We start from the raw sequence: 14,905 nt of genomic DNA on the forward strand, positions 1-14,905 counted from the left end.
ACGGAATAGCGGAAGTCGTGGCCTCTCAGTGACCTTTGCCTCTGATCAGTTCCTTGTGGCGCCTGATTTTCCAAAACAGATCCTGTTACCAGTGATGTGGGTGCGGCCATGGAAGAACTGGAGCTCGGATGGACTATGTGTAAACCCTACACGCCATGAACTTTCACCCCCCTTGTTGCCTGCTGCTTTTCATACATACGGCAAGGATTTCTTGACTTGGGAGAGTTGAGGTCCTCGGTCGAAGAGATGAATGGAAGGGCGCCAGTTCCAGCCCTCATGGGCAGGGAAAGTGCCCGGGCGGGTTAGTCTTCCTACCGCACCTTACAACACGCCGTCGACTTATCTGGGCTCATCAAGGTACATCATGGTAAATCATGGCACACTATGGCTTGAAGAGACTCTCAACGATAACTTTTGCACTTGCACTTGCAAACGATGACACTACTGAGCGTTAGTGGCGCGAGAAGGGAGCAACCGTCCCATCCATCCCGCTTCCTTCTCCTTCTCTCACAGCATCTGACGCGGGTGGGAATGGGCTTGTGTCTGTGAGCTCCCACCAACAAGCTTACTTGAGAAAGATGGAGGTGAAAGGAGGAGGAGGAGTAAATATCGGCAGGGAGCGAGAAGAGGGGGTGAATGTAACCATCGCGACGCCTAAGAAGGAAAAGAAGCCGAATCTGCTCGCATCTGGCCCCTCCCGCCACTTCGCCCCGAAGGTGATCAATAGATTAAAGGTGACTCTCGCTGTAGGCGGCCTGTAGGGCAAGGGCCCGAGGGTTGCGAAGAAGTGATGTGCGAGATCGTAGGTGCCATTTCGGTGGCTGTGGAGTCCCTCTGGAGCCGGTCTCTGGGAGACTTGGAATATCGAACGATGGCTGACGTCGAATTGGCTCGTGGGGCGGGACTAGGGAGTTACTTCGATTGGATACATCGACCCTCGTATAAGTCTGTGGTCGATAATCCATGTTTCCAGGCCGAATCCCGGGACGTATGTACACTGGGACTCCGTAGGAGGTTCGGACCAGGTGAAACCACTTCCACACTGGGTACTTTTACTAGCGCAGCTGTGGCTAGCATGGGATGCGTGGGCGAGTTGCTGAGTTGGGCAGGGCACCGCTGGCGGCTGCATGATAATAGGGGTTTCCATCACCCTTGTCGATCTGGCCGAAGTCGATGGGCGAACGAGGGTTGATCAGTGAACCCTGGGAGTTGGTGGAGATGAACAATTCTGTAGACAAGAGAAGCGACTGGCTAGACTCTCAGATACGACCGAGCAGCTCGGGGGCTGTCATAAGCCTGTTTCTGGCAAATTTCCTTGGGGGTTCCATGCATGTCAAAGGCCGCGCGCAGTCGATTTGTGAACAAAAGCCGAGAAGAAAAGAAACCATGTCTCCCACGTTGACGCGAAGAAGCAACCAATGCAGGTCCCTCTCATCTGGCGATCGGAAATTTAACGATTGCCGTGCTGTCACACTCAACCGTTTTTCTTTGCCTTGCCGCAACATTGCCGCTGTGGCGTATTCGGTGTTGTAAGTGGGTTGGTCGTCTGTTCAACGCCATGTTTTTGTGAAGTGGGATTCGATGCAGCCATCGACGGTACCGGATACCCCAGAGAGGGGTTTTGAACCCATAACGCGCGTTGGGCCGCTCCCGATAACCAACCCGCACTCGAGACCAAAGGTGGTCTTTGCATTGGAGAACCAGCTCGCAGGAACCAGGGCGCGGCCTGCACCCCGATGGATACTCTGTACTCCGTCAGGATTTGCAAGCCCACCGGGCCCGAAATTAATTCGCCCTCAATCTAGTGTATTTGCGCGGGACAGGGGTGGGCACCCCGCGGACCACTCTTCTTCATGCTGACTAGCCTGCATGCATAAGAGTACGACGACTGTTCGTTTAGCGTCTGAAAGGTTGTGTGTCGGTCTGAACGGGTGGCAAGTATTGCCATTTGGATCCTTCTACCTGTCTTCCTTGAAGAATTGGTACGGATACTTAGGCAGCCATCCGGCTTATGGCATTCCATATCCCAGAGTATGGGTGCAGACACAGCTCCTCATTGTCGTCGTGACAGGCTTAAGCTTTCATCTCAAGGAGGAAAGGGATGACGGGTTCTTCATAAATTTAGATATCGTGAGCAAACGAAACAGCCGGTTCGTGCACTCCGCAAGGAGAATCCCGCTTACTACCCTGACTCCGCCTCTCCTCGGTGCATAACTGAATCGCTGGTGAGGTGCGGACCACCCCCTGCTCGTTAGCCTCTCAGGAGTGACTGTGCCTTGATCACAAGGTGCCTCCTTATGGTTATCTCCCGGCGCTACACAGGTTGTGTTGTGCGGGAAGGATTTGGGGGGATCTTGGATGAGACCGGTGGGATATTGCCCGTGATTCCCAGATACCGCTTAGGCCAAACTTCGGGATACCGTAGAGGGTTGACATCCATCCTTGCAATAAAGAATCTTGCTTATGCAAATCTCCCATGCGCTAGTTGCTGAGATGCTGGCCGGTTGGTGTTGACTGTGTGGACCGAGAGGCGGGGGCAAACTACCCAAGTGGACCTCGTAGAGTAAGAGAGGGAATAAGAAAGAGAAAAAAGTTGTGAGTGTTGCAGATGTCTGTTGGACTAGGTAGAGACTAGGCTGCTCCATTGGAACCTGGGAGGACTTGACTCGCTCAACGGAGACCGGGTGTTCTCGGTTCCAGGATATCAAAGAGTTTATCCAGAATTTCAAACAAGACACGAAGTGAGATGTCTTGCCCATCACAGCCTGGGCCGAGCGAGAGAACCCGCGGGTGAGCAGGCGTTCCCAAGGTCGATCCGTCAACCGCTGTGCGCACTGACGCCACGGTCGGCGAGCAGGCCGAGTAACCGACCGACCGGACATCTTGCATCGGCCAGAATCCTCTCCACCTCGCAGAGAAGTCTACACCGTGGGGCCGAGATGACTACGACATGCAAGGGTCGAGTCCACAATCCTTGGGGCTACCACGGTGTCACCACCTTGACCAAGATGCCAAGCCCCAGGATGCGATTTCCAACGTCCAGCTACCCAAGGGACGACAATCTGTGCTGGATCCTTGCTGAGGCCGACTCCAAGTGGGGATGAAGCTGCACGTTTTCGGTGGAAGGGGGGGAGAGCGAGGGCCTCCAGGTCGTCTTCTCCTCTCTTGTGAGTAACTTCGATCGAGCCTGTGAGACCTTTCTTGCCGTCTCTCTAAGAACGGTACCGAGCGCGGCGAACATGGCATCCCCGACTTTCCCCTATGCTTCCCAGCCCCCAATACATCGTCTCCCACAGGGCAAGCATTGTTCATCTCCCTCAGACAGGTCTCTGCGGATATCTGTCAATGCCTGCTAGGTACTAAGAAGTACTTGGATCACTCCGTGACCCTGGCGAGAGGATGCCTGCTGCTATCAGTTGCTTTTGGGAGTCTCGTCCGTCGATAGTCGTCTCTTCCCGCCCTTCGCCCCTTCATCTGGTTGCTGAGAAAGGCATGGTTCTAGAAGAGGCCTGCAAAATTGCTTCTCGACGGTGGGTGTTTTGCCCTACATCAATCCGGAATAAGGTAACACCTCCCGGCCGCACGGCGACACTATTGCCATCCAGATCCCCACTGGTCGCCACCATCCTCGCCGTCTATCGTTCGATTCCGCAGGTGGCATAGCGAGGCCATCTCCGTGTTGGTTCTGTCGTGCCAAAGGTGCCCACTGCCTCTCGGCCTGTCTGCCGCTTTGTCCAGCCGTCCAACCGTCCAGCGTTCCATTGCTCATCTCGGTCTCCACGCGTTCACCCCGCCAGCGTCGTAGGCAACTACCAAAAGCAACTTGCGAGACTTTATATATTTGAAGCAACCACGTCCCGTCTTTGTGATCTTCGCTTCCTCCCCATCCGTCCTCCAGCAGCACTCGCGTCTGACTTCCACGTGGCAACCATGTCTTCGACGCGCTCTTTTCTGACGGCGGCTCTGCTGTCTGTCGGCCGCTTGGCTGCGGCTCAGACCATTGAAGTTGATGGCCAACAGCTTGGTGAGTAGCATACCCGGAGATTGATACATTTGGCCAACCTTGACTGACTTACCGACTCTTCAGCTGCCAACGTCTCCACCGTTGCTCCCGCTGCCGAGGTCGCTGATGCTTCCGTCGCCAGCACCTCTGCTGGCCTCTTCACCCAGGAGAAGGTTCAGTTGACCGATGCTGTCCTTGCCAACCTCACGGCCCTCCAGCTGTCCAACATCTCCCTGTTCGCTTTCGAGGATGAGTCTTCGGTCGAGAAGAGATCTGTTTTCGGCAAATGCAAGACGTACCCCGGAGACTTCCTGTACCCCATCAGCCTAGTCTGGAACGTCTTTGACCTCCTTTTGGGCGGTGCTCTTGTCAAGACCATTCCCGAAGCCTCGGTCTGCTACGATGACTTCGGCAACTATGATCAGGCCAAGTGTGATTTCTTGACTGCCAACTGGGTCAATGGCTCGCACATCCACACTGAACACCCCACGGCCATCAATGCAGTCCTTTTTGAGGGTCTGAACTGTATGCCTCCTACGATCAACGTCGGCGAGACCACTTGCAAGGTTGGCGGCCTTCCCTCGTATGTTGTTGAGGCTACCACCGTCGCTCACGTCCAGCTGGCCGTCAACTTCGCCCGCAATCTCAACCTTCGCCTGGTCGTCAAGAACACTGGCCACGACTTCGGCGCCAAGTCCACTGGTGCTGGCTCGCTGTCCATCTGGACCCACCAATTCAATAACATCCAGTACTTCCAGAGCTACCAGCAGGGCTCGTACAATGGTCCCGCTTTCAAGCTCGGTGCTGGTGTTCGGGCGTTTGAGGTGTACGAGGCCGCTGACAAGTACGGCGTCACTGCCGTCGGCGGCGAGGGTCAGACTGTCGGTGTTATGGGCGGCTACGTCCAGGGCGGTGGTCACAGCCCCATGTCTGGTTTGTGGGGCATGTCTGCCGACAATGTGCTTTCTTTCGAAGTCGTCACTGCTGATGGCCGCTTCGTGACTGCTAGCGAGTCTAAGAACCCTGATCTCTTCTGGGCCCTTCGCGGTGGCGGTGGGTCGACCTACGGCGTCGTCACCTCCGCTGTGGTCAAGGTGCACCCCAAGATCAACATCACCACCATGACTTTTGCCTTCTCCAGTGGTGCGAACATCACCAACGACCAGTTCTGGGCGGCCCTCCGTGCCTACTTCGACGGTTTCGTCGAGTACGCCGTCGGCAACGCCAACTACGGATACTTCCGTATCCAGAACCTGGGTACTTCTTATGCTTTCGACATGGGTCCTTGGTGGGCTCCCAACATGACTGAGGCCCAGCTGCGTGAGCTCACGGCGCCTCTCTTCGCCAAATGGGCCGAAATTGGCCTTGACATCGAGCCCGTCTACACCGAGTACGACAACTTCTATGATGCCTGGAGTGCCTCGTTCCCCTTGGAGCCCTGGGGATCCAATGCCATTCGTCAGGCCAGTCGTCTCTTCCCCAAGGCCAACTGGGAGGACGAGACCAAGCTCAACGCGACCTTCGAGGCCATCAAGTCCGTTGTCGAAGATGGTGCATACATCGTTGCCTTCAACATGATGGCTGCGCCCAAGACCGGCTACCCTGACAACGCCGTCAACCCTGCCTGGCGCGAGGCCGTCATGCACTGCATCGCTGCCGCCATGTGGGATCCCACTGCCGAGGAGTCAGTCATCAAAGCTGCTAGCGACAAGCTCACCTTCGACTGGCTCCAGCGCTGGCGTGATGTTTCTCCCGGTGCCGGTGCGTACATGTCCGAGTCGGATTACATTGAGCCCAACTTCACCCAGGCTTTCTGGGGCACAAAGTACGAGAAGGCCCTTACGCTGAAGAAGAAATACGACCCCAACGATGTCTTCTACGCCCAGAACGCTGTCGGGTCGGAATACTGGCAGATGTCGGAAATGATTCTGGGTAACCTGCCATCCCAGAACAGCAAGCTGTGCCGCAAGCAGTAAAGAGTTATTGTATACCTGGGCGGTGCATTTTTCAGGATACGGTCTGTCTTTTGGATTCTCTGTAAATATTGCCGCTGTAAATAAGAGTGGCCGGCGTCATATGCCACTTATATCCTAGACCAGAGATTATTAGTAGACGATCTCACGACACATTAGAATAGCGATTTTTATATCCTGACACACCACAAGACCTTTGATTCCATTGAATTCAACATCCCATCCTACTTCAATTAAGCATATTTCAGATCTGGTGTGATCATGTAGTTGTCGCTTATCCCGAGTGGTAGAAAGTTGCAGCACGGGATGTCGTGCTACTAGTGGCCAAGATAATGAGCATTCAGGCTCATGGACTGAGCAAGCGGATTTTTGTTGAAGTTTTCATAGAGAATTAGATAAAAGTGTCGGGAAGAGATAAACGGAATAAAAATAGACCGCGAGGTGTAGTTGCGCTGTCTGTTTGCCTAGTCTCTTTCAGGTGTTGACGGTGAAAGCTGGCCTTGAATCCGTAGCAGTCGTGATTGCGGCGTGGAGGTACGTACTGGTGTTTTACCGGACCCGCTTAAGTTATGCGCTAATCCCAAACGGACCAGGCGCATAACCTGCCTTGCGAATTTCAAGGTGACATCTCTCCAAATTCTATTCAGACACAGCTCATCAAGCAGCCATCCATCATGGCCTCGATCGCGGCATCTTTGGCGTCGGCCCTTCCGAAACCCAAGTACACCGGCGAAGATGAAGAGACTCCTTCACACGCTCAACAACGCGGCCCGCGTATCGTCGGGGCCGGTCAGCTGGACGAGACGCAGATCGTACTGAAGCGATCCGGCCCTCCTCCTTACCAGCAGCGAGCAGGATGGCGACCGCGAGGACCCGAAGACTTTGGCGATGGCGGCGCGTTCCCCGAGATCCCGATCGCCCAATACCCGCTCGACATGGGAAAGAAGGGCGCGACGACCAGCAACGCGCTCGCCATTCAGGTCGACGGCGAGGGCAAGCTCGACTACGGGGCCATTGCGCGTCAAGGCCACAGCGAAAGCCGGATTGTTCATACCTCGTTTAAGGACCTCATCCCTCTTCGCCAACGCGCCGATGCAGGCGAGATTGACCTGAGCCGACCGAGTCAAGAGGAGGTGGCAGCGACGGCGGAAAAAACAAAGAACGCTCTGGCAGCGCTGGTTAGCGGCGCCGTGGCCTCGCAGAAGCCGAAGACACTGAGCGTTGGAAAGCGAAATGATCCTACATTCGTGCGATACACGCCGGCGGACCAGATGGGAGACCACTCCAAGAAGCAAGACCGTATCATGAAGATCGTGGAGCGACAGAGAGATCCGATGGAGCCTCCCAAGTTTAAGCACAAGAAGATCCCTCGCGGACCCCCCAGCCCGCCCCCTCCGGTCTTGCGATCGCCGCCACGGAAGCTGACGGCCAAGGACCAGGAGGACTGGCGCATCCCCCCGCCGGTCTCCAACTGGAAGAACCCCAAGGGTTTTACGGTTCCCTTGGACAAGAGATTGGCTGCCGATGGCCGTGGACTGCAGGACGTGGCGATCAACGACAAGTTTGCTCAGTTCTCCGAAGCCCTCTACGTGGCAGACAGGCACGCCCGTGAGGAGGTCAGGCAGCGCGCAGCCATGCAACAGCGCCTGGCAGAGAAGGAAAAGGCACAAAAGGAAGAGAACCTCCGGATGCTGGCCCAGAAAGCTCGCGAAGAGCGTGCCGGCGCCGGCAAGCGGGACTCGCGGTCGCGATCGCGGTCACGCAGCTACAGCGGCTCCGACTCGGAAGACTCAGAAGGCTCTGAGGACTCCGAGATCCGGGAAAGAGAGAGGGCAAGAAAGGAGAAGATGCGCGACGAGGAGAGGAAGCTTCGGCAATCACGAATGGGAGCCGAGAGGAGAGTCCAAGTCATGGCCAGAGAGCAAAACCGAGACATTTCAGAGAAGATCGCCCTCGGTCTCGCCAAACCCACGCAGTCCAAAGAAACCATGTACGACTCGAGACTGTTCAACCAGTCCAGCGGCTTCGACAGCGGGTTCAACGAGGACAACCACTACGACAAGCCACTTTTTGCTGCACAAGATGTTATTAACAGCATTTACCGGCCGCAGGCCAACATGGATGACGAGGAGGACGAGGCTGCAGGTGACAAGGAGATGGCCAAGATTCAGAAGTCTAGCCGCTTCGGCGAGGCTCTGGGCAGAGGCACTTTCAAGGGCACAGAAGACGTTGAGGTAAGTGCATCATTCTGGATGACAGCCAAGAGCAGTGCTAACAGATGGCTTTCCCCACACAGGCAAGAGAAGGTCCCGTGCAGTTTGAGAAGGACGCGGGGGATCCTTTCAACGTAGACAAGTTTCTGTCCGAGGTGGAGCAAAATTCATCGTCGAAGAGGGGATACGGGCTTCAGGACGATGATTCCCGGCAGCCGAAGCGGGCGCGAGTAGAAGAGGACGACGACTAGAGAACTGGAACCAACACAAGGCACCCGAAGCTTAGGTCCGTTGCGAGACGGGGCGGGACACTGTGGCTGGCATTGAGATGGCGGCTCATCCATAGCATCGGATACGGCTGTAAACCGCAACATGGCAGGCGCTCCAGTGCAGAGCATAATGCAGGAAAAAAAAGTAATTCGACGAGTTATGTGCAGAAGTCGGCGCGAGGCTTGGTGAAGGAAAAGAGTGGATGCTTGCGTAGACCCGGCCGTGTTTTTCAGGGCGAGCTGTCAAGGGCTGAGAGCCGACTGGTGAGTTTGTAGCGACGTTCATTGTTTCAAAGATGACAAATTCATGCGGACCTGGTTCAGTTGTTTGGCCACTGTGCTCCGCTCTACAAGACGAAGCCGAGCACTGGACGACTCGGTCCATTTTGGCACATGGGCGACGACGGCTGGTTTGACGGGCCTGGGTTCGGTAAATCTTGTCAGAGAGTTTTCGGTGAAGTGCCAGTCGAGGCCGGCGAGGGAGCTGCCGCGGGCTGTCATTGGTCCTGTTGCATGGATGTTCAAAAAGCAATATCAGGCGAGCCAGGGTAGGTTGGTAGGGGAGAGGGATTGAGACGGAGATCAGGCAGGGGAGGAAACGTGGGAGGGAGCTGGAGCATTGGACGTTCCGGCCTATATTTATGTTGGTAACCTAGCTCGATTGACAGGTTGTTGAAACAGACGCAGCCGTCTTTCTTGGTTAAGCTCTGGGCCGGAGACTTGCCGTGTCACGGCCCAATGGCCGTCCAACGCCGAGGGTGTGATGGTGGATGTTTCCGAAGGCCAGAGTCTAAAACATCCCGAGGGTGGGACTCGTTGCCGTGACGTGAGGAGAGTTGCTGTCTGAAGCCTCGTGAGACTTGGAGAAGAAGGTTGTTTGCTTCAGCGGCTCGCCAGCATGGAAAGACTGACGCGGTTTGTAGTGTAATTTAGAGTCATGCTTTGCATGTTGGCTTTCGGCATGTCCTCAAGCAGTTCCGATATATTTCAGCCTCGGTTCCTGCGGGCCGGGTTGGAGAATTTGATCACAGTTCCCTTAATCTTATTACTGTGTTGGTGTTTGCACGAACAGCACGCCCGAACATGATCCGAATTGGGAGGTTCCACGCGCCGATCAGCACGGGAGGGCTGTGATCCCTCAATGCGGCTCGCTATTATTACGAACGTCCTCTAATGTAAGAGAGAATCATGACGATTACTAGACCTGATATGACCACTACCGTGTTTCTGTTGAGCCGGCTCTGTTCTCTGTGCTTCCTCGTCTCATCTTTGATGTACTGGGAACATTCCTTGGAACGAGGAGAAACCTGCGGCGTGTTTCTCAGCTTTTCAGCGACATAAACCCTTGCCGAAGTATATCGCCTCTTGATTGGATCGGCATTCTTCAAGAAACCCCTCTACAGACCAAGTCGATCCCGGCGGCTCTACACGCCAAAAAATAAAAATTAAAAAAATTAAAACAAGAATTGAGGAAAAAAGGTAATGATTACGACGGGCCTGGAAACGGCATCGCTCGCAATGTCTCGTCTGGGGTTTCTGATTGACTTTGGAGCTCCAGGGCGTCCAAACTCGGCTGCCGCTGCCAAGCCCTTTGGTGCGGGTGCGTTGTTCGGTCGCGAAGCCGAGCCCCTGACGCGCGAGGCCAAGTGCCACCCCCAAGACCAAAAAACCCAATGCATGCCACCTTGGACAGAGCCTTCGCCAGTCGTCAGCCGCCGCTATGAGGCGCTATGAAGTGTCGATCCTGCCGGCTGCATCATCCGATGTCAACCTCACCCTTTCTTCATCCTGTGCGACATCGGATTTCTTTTTCTTGCGTTGACGCCGACCGACACCTATCAACCTTGGCATAAAAAAGCAAACGCAGCAACTTAGTCCGGCAGTCGAGGCGACTGTCTTGGACGCGCCCGCGCTCGTTCGGGTTCCCTCTTTTCTTCTCATCTCGAGCGTCAACCAGTCTTGACATGCGGTCCTTTTCATTTCGGGCTGAGCCCTGCATCGAACTTTTGACTCTGATCTCTGAATCTCTGATCTCGAGACACAGGCCCAGGAACCCCGGCCCCTGCCCATCCACCAAATCCACACATCCATCCCATCAATGTTTCTCGTCTTCCTCGACCCTGCACCGACACGCTCCTACACGCCCACTTCAGATGTCCCGTCGATGTCCCCTTTCGCCAGATTCTTCATGCCCGAGAGGTGTCTCTGCCTCCAAAGCATGAACATGAAAGCTCCGTCCCAGACACGACACCCCGGACGCACTGGCCAGTCATCAGGCACAGCATGACTATGACAGGAGTTGACTTTTATCTCCTGCAATGCAACTCATTTCTGGCCCAGCCCCTTCCGGCCGGTCAGGGTGCTGCCCTTGCCTCGCAGAAGCCTGTGAGGCGGCCTGCCTAGTTCAGATTGGCTCTTGCAGCCTCTCCGGTGCCTTTCTCCAGATCACATCTGTGCCCCTATTCGGCGGCCGGGGCGGAGGTGCCAGTTGTTGTCTCGTTTCTTTATGCTTTCAACCCCTGAATTATGTGGTCTCCAGGGTATCGCCCATAGCTCGGACGCACAGTCGAAGCTCAAATGCCAAGTTGGCAGTTGGCTGTCAGGGTGCTTGTATCATGTCCTGCCCACGCGGCGTTGTCGTCGTTCTTGTCGTTGTCTTGGCCTCGAGTTGTCCGTGAGGAATGACCACGATCGATGCTTATTTCTCCAGGTTTCCCACCTCCCACTACCTCTCGGTAGCTCTCTTTTTCCCTTCATCTCTCGACCTCCCACATTGTGTGTTCGCTACCTGCCCATGGCGTTAATTACTACCTTCCTTTTAATACTTGCCCATAATTTCCCTTCACGCCTCTGAGAGGACTGCGCCGCCGCTTTGCAGATACATCACCAATATCACCACTATCACCAAAAGTCCCATTCCCGATTACGTGAGTCATCTGTCTACTTTGGGCAAAACCACGCCATAGTAGGACCGAAGCTGGGACAGGAACACGAGCATTCTGCGCCCGACTTTCGCATTCGCGCACCCCGGTACAAAAGACGCATCGGCGTACCCTGCAGACGAAGTCGGCCTGCCTCTGCTCCGCCAGGCACCTAGCCACCCATTGGGCCAGATTTGTGGTCCACCCACGTACGCGTACATACTACGTATGATAGGCGTAATCGTCACTCTGTTAAATCGGGGAGGCGTATCAGCTTGAAGAAGATGGTTCCAACTCTGGGGCCAAAGGCTTCCCTCGGTTACACTCCGTTTGAGTACTGGAAGGGTCCGAAACCCGTTCTTCCTAGAACAAGGCGCAAATCACTGGCAGTCGCTGTCGATCTAAACCCGCTGCTGCCCACCCCCACACCGGCTAGAGAGTCCAGGGCAGCCGCAGCATGGCCTGGCCAGCACCTTCCTGCAAGCGTCTTCGTGGCGCAGCCAGGCACATATACCGTATTCTCCGATAACGTCAAGATGCCCTTTGGGGAGATTCTTGTCGTGCCGCCCAAGGTGCTGGTCCACCCACTTTTCCGCGATGAGATAAAGACCCCAGAGTGGCCCAGGGGATTCTCCCCGTACCCGGACTCTATGAAAGACTCTGAATACAACGGCACCATGGGCGAATACGGATTCTCTAACGAGCGCCTCGGCCAGAAGACGGCGTGGTGGAACCCGAAAGGGTGGACGAAGCGGATCTGGGCGGGCGTCGGCGCCGCCATCGCCGTCATCGTCATCATCGCCGTCGCCGTCACCGTCACACAGAACAACAAGAACCGGTATCCTGATTACTCAAAGCTGTCGTACACGCTGAGTGACACATGTACGGAACCATGCTCAGGGTCGTCACCCGTTATACGAGCCTCTGGCTGATGATGACAGACTCTGGAGAGGACTTCTTTGACAAGTTCGACTACTTCAACACATACGATCCAAGTGTGTCTCATCCAGAATAAAAACTGCCTGGACGCAGTAAAGCTGACTCGGTGGGAAACAGCCGCAGGAATGGTTCACTACGTCGCCGCCGAGGAGGCTGCAAGCAGGGTACATATTCCCCGTCGCTCACTATCCAGGACTATCAGCTGAGCACAGTTTGTCATGATTAAAGAACCTCACCTACGCCACTTCGGACACGGCCGTCCTGAGAGTGGACCACACCACCGGCAACACGTCAAGCCCGGACGCGTCGACCGGCCGGTTCTCGGTCCGCGTCGAGTCCAAGACGCAGTACGACAAGGGCCTCTTCATCTTCGACGTGAAGCACACGCCTTACGGCTGCGCGAGCTGGCCGGCGCTGTGGTTCTCGGACCCCAACAACTGGCCCGACGCCGGCGAGATCGACGTCATGGAGGCCATCAATCAGGGCACCGACGGCAACCAGATGACGCTGCACACGACGTCGGGCTGCGACATGGACGTCAAGCGCAAGCAGACGGGTACGACGCTGCAGTCGGACTGCAAAAACACGACCAACGGCAACGCCGGGTGCGGCGTCGAGGGCTCCACGTCGACGTACGGCACCGGCTTCAACGAGGGCGGCGGCGGGTACATGGCCATGGAGTGGCGCGACGAGGGCATCCGTGTGTGGCAGTTTGCGCGCAGCTCCGTGCCGTCCGACATCACCAACAAGTCTCCCGACCCAAGCGGCTGGGGCGAAGCCCTGGCCGACTTCCCAAACACATCGTGCGACATGAGCTCCCACTTCAAGAACCAGTCACTCATCATCAACATTGACGTGTGCGGCTCGCTCGTCGAGGCAAAGTACGCCGACTCGGGCTGCGGCGGCACCAGCTGCTCCGACTTCCAGGCCAACAACCCGGACGCCTTCAAGACGGCGTACTGGGAGTTTGGCGCATTTAACTTTTACACGGCGTCGTAGGAAAGACGCCGTCGTAGAGGGTGGCTGACGGGAGATGCCGAAGCATAGACTAGAAAGAGAGAGAGAGAGAGAGAAAGAGAGAAGATTATGAGATGAGATGAACCATGGTTTGCCACCAAGGCGGGCACTGGGTGGCTAGGATCGTGACGGGATCGGTCCATGATTTTTTTTATTACCTTCTTGAGCTAGCGGGCGTTACGTTTTGCTTCTCTTCTATTTCTCTACTCCGCCTACGAGCAAAGGGGGAATCGGGGATTTTATTTGGATGATCAAAATGGACGGACAGGAGGACATTTGGGACGGGTCAATCAAAGACTGGGAGCGACCGACTCCATTTTTTATACATAATGTCTAGGACGGTCCGTCTATATTACAAGTCTAATCTTGGCCAACGCTCTCGCTCAGCGGCCGAAACCAAACGTGATCTCGTCAGCGCCGTCGACCGTCCGTCGTGAGGAGTTTACGTGTGCAGCCGTCGCGTGCGAGCAGGAGCTTCCTCCGTCACATGCACACGCACACAGCACACCTGAAAACAAAGTGGAGAGAGTTTTTGGTCTACGTCCTCCTCCCCCCTCCCCCCCAAGAGGCCGCTTCTTCCCCTAAAACAAAAAGCGCAGCAATTGGGGCCTTTCCATAACGCCGTGCAATGCAAACATATCCCGTCTCCTTTTTATACATGTACAGGCGTGACTCTCCGTGAGCGAAGGCGCCCGCGGATGACCGCCGTGACTATAAGAGCCGCAACAGCCTCCTCTTCCCCTATTCAGACAACCAGCAGCCCTCGGCTTCGCCGCAGCGGCCGCGCCGTCTACTCGTCCTTGGGCTGCCGCATGTAGGCGTCAATGGCCGCGCTGAAGGCGGCGAACGCGACGCAGCCGCCGAGCGCTGCCTGGGGCCCCGCGTTCTTGGCCAGGATGCCGCCCGTCAGGCACCCCGCCGCGACGCCGTTGCCGAGGTCGTTCTTGGCCCGCAGGCCCTCGATGCCGCACTCGATGCCGGCGAACAGCGCGCCGACCTTGCCAAAGTTCTTGGCCATGCTGTACGACCGCGTGCCCATGTCCTTGAAGCCGACCTTGAGCTGCTGGCGCAGCGGCAGGTCCGCGATCGGCGTCACCGTCGTCTGGCCCGCCGTCGTCGCCGTGTGGAAGGGGGTGTCGTAGGACATCTGTCGACGGCCGCAAGTCAGTCACCCGGGGTTTGGTTCTCGGGGGTTCGGGGAAAGAGGTGGGAAGCAAACGTACAGATGCCATGAACATGCCAAACAGTCCACCCATACCGAAACCCATGACGCCGGACATGATGCTTTTGGTGAAGCAGTTCTCCATGAAGTTGGTCATCTACAACAGATTTCCGGTCAGCAACCTGTTCTTTCGCGAAAGACCCTACGCATGTATCGTCGCAGAGGCCGCAGAGGAGCACTAGATCGATTGACTTACCGCCTTCATCTCAGGGTCCGGGGGTCCCAGGCCGGCCGCTGCGGCGCCGGGGATTTCGCCTTGCGGCATTTGCGAAGGCATCTGGCCGCCACTGGGGAAAGCCATTGTGCAGAAAATATTAGGATGGGTGTCGTCGAGTGATTGACTCGGTT

The 14,905-nt window shown here is 56.0% G+C and overlaps 5 protein-coding genes across 5 annotated transcripts; 4 read left to right on the forward strand and 1 right to left on the reverse strand.

Annotated features, from left to right (window-relative positions):
- Positions 1 to 3,930: 3,930 nt before the first annotated feature.
- Positions 3,931 to 5,979, forward strand: ColSpa_09397 (FAD-linked oxidoreductase ZEB1; the record flags this gene model as incomplete). Its single annotated transcript, XM_049275609.1, has 2 exons — positions 3,931 to 4,024; positions 4,088 to 5,979. 2 exons carry the CDS (start codon positions 3,931 to 3,933, stop codon positions 5,977 to 5,979), a joined length of 1,986 nt encoding a protein of 661 aa, XP_049131566.1.
- A 671-nt stretch (positions 5,980 to 6,650) lies between these two features.
- Positions 6,651 to 8,440, forward strand: ColSpa_09398 (pre-mRNA-processing protein 45; the record flags this gene model as incomplete). Its single annotated transcript, XM_049275610.1, has 2 exons — positions 6,651 to 8,210; positions 8,273 to 8,440. 2 exons carry the CDS (start codon positions 6,651 to 6,653, stop codon positions 8,438 to 8,440), a joined length of 1,728 nt encoding a protein of 575 aa, XP_049131567.1.
- A 1,536-nt stretch (positions 8,441 to 9,976) lies between these two features.
- Positions 9,977 to 10,192, forward strand: ColSpa_09399 (uncharacterized protein; the record flags this gene model as incomplete). Its single annotated transcript, XM_049275611.1, has 1 exon — positions 9,977 to 10,192. One exon carries the CDS (start codon positions 9,977 to 9,979, stop codon positions 10,190 to 10,192), a length of 216 nt encoding a protein of 71 aa, XP_049131568.1.
- Positions 10,193 to 12,443: 2,251 nt separating this feature from the next.
- Positions 12,444 to 13,317, forward strand: ColSpa_09400 (putative glycosidase crf1; the record flags this gene model as incomplete). The annotated part of the gene is made up of 2 exons (XM_049275612.1): positions 12,444 to 12,482; positions 12,547 to 13,317. 2 exons carry the CDS (start codon positions 12,444 to 12,446, stop codon positions 13,315 to 13,317), a joined length of 810 nt encoding a protein of 269 aa, XP_049131569.1.
- An 808-nt stretch (positions 13,318 to 14,125) lies between these two features.
- On the reverse strand, positions 14,126 to 14,858 carry ColSpa_09401 (mitochondrial import inner membrane translocase subunit tim22; the record flags this gene model as incomplete). The annotated part of the gene is made up of 3 exons (XM_049275613.1): positions 14,126 to 14,482; positions 14,559 to 14,654; positions 14,754 to 14,858. The coding sequence occupies 3 exons, from the start codon at positions 14,856 to 14,858 to the stop codon at positions 14,126 to 14,128; spliced, it is 558 nt and encodes a 185-aa protein (XP_049131570.1).
- Positions 14,859 to 14,905: the final 47 nt, after the last annotated feature.

Source organism: Colletotrichum spaethianum (genome assembly GCF_022836535.1).
Source record: "Colletotrichum spaethianum MAFF 239500 DNA, contig28, whole genome shotgun sequence".
NCBI classification, from domain to species: Eukaryota; Fungi; Ascomycota; class Sordariomycetes; order Glomerellales; family Glomerellaceae; genus Colletotrichum; species Colletotrichum spaethianum.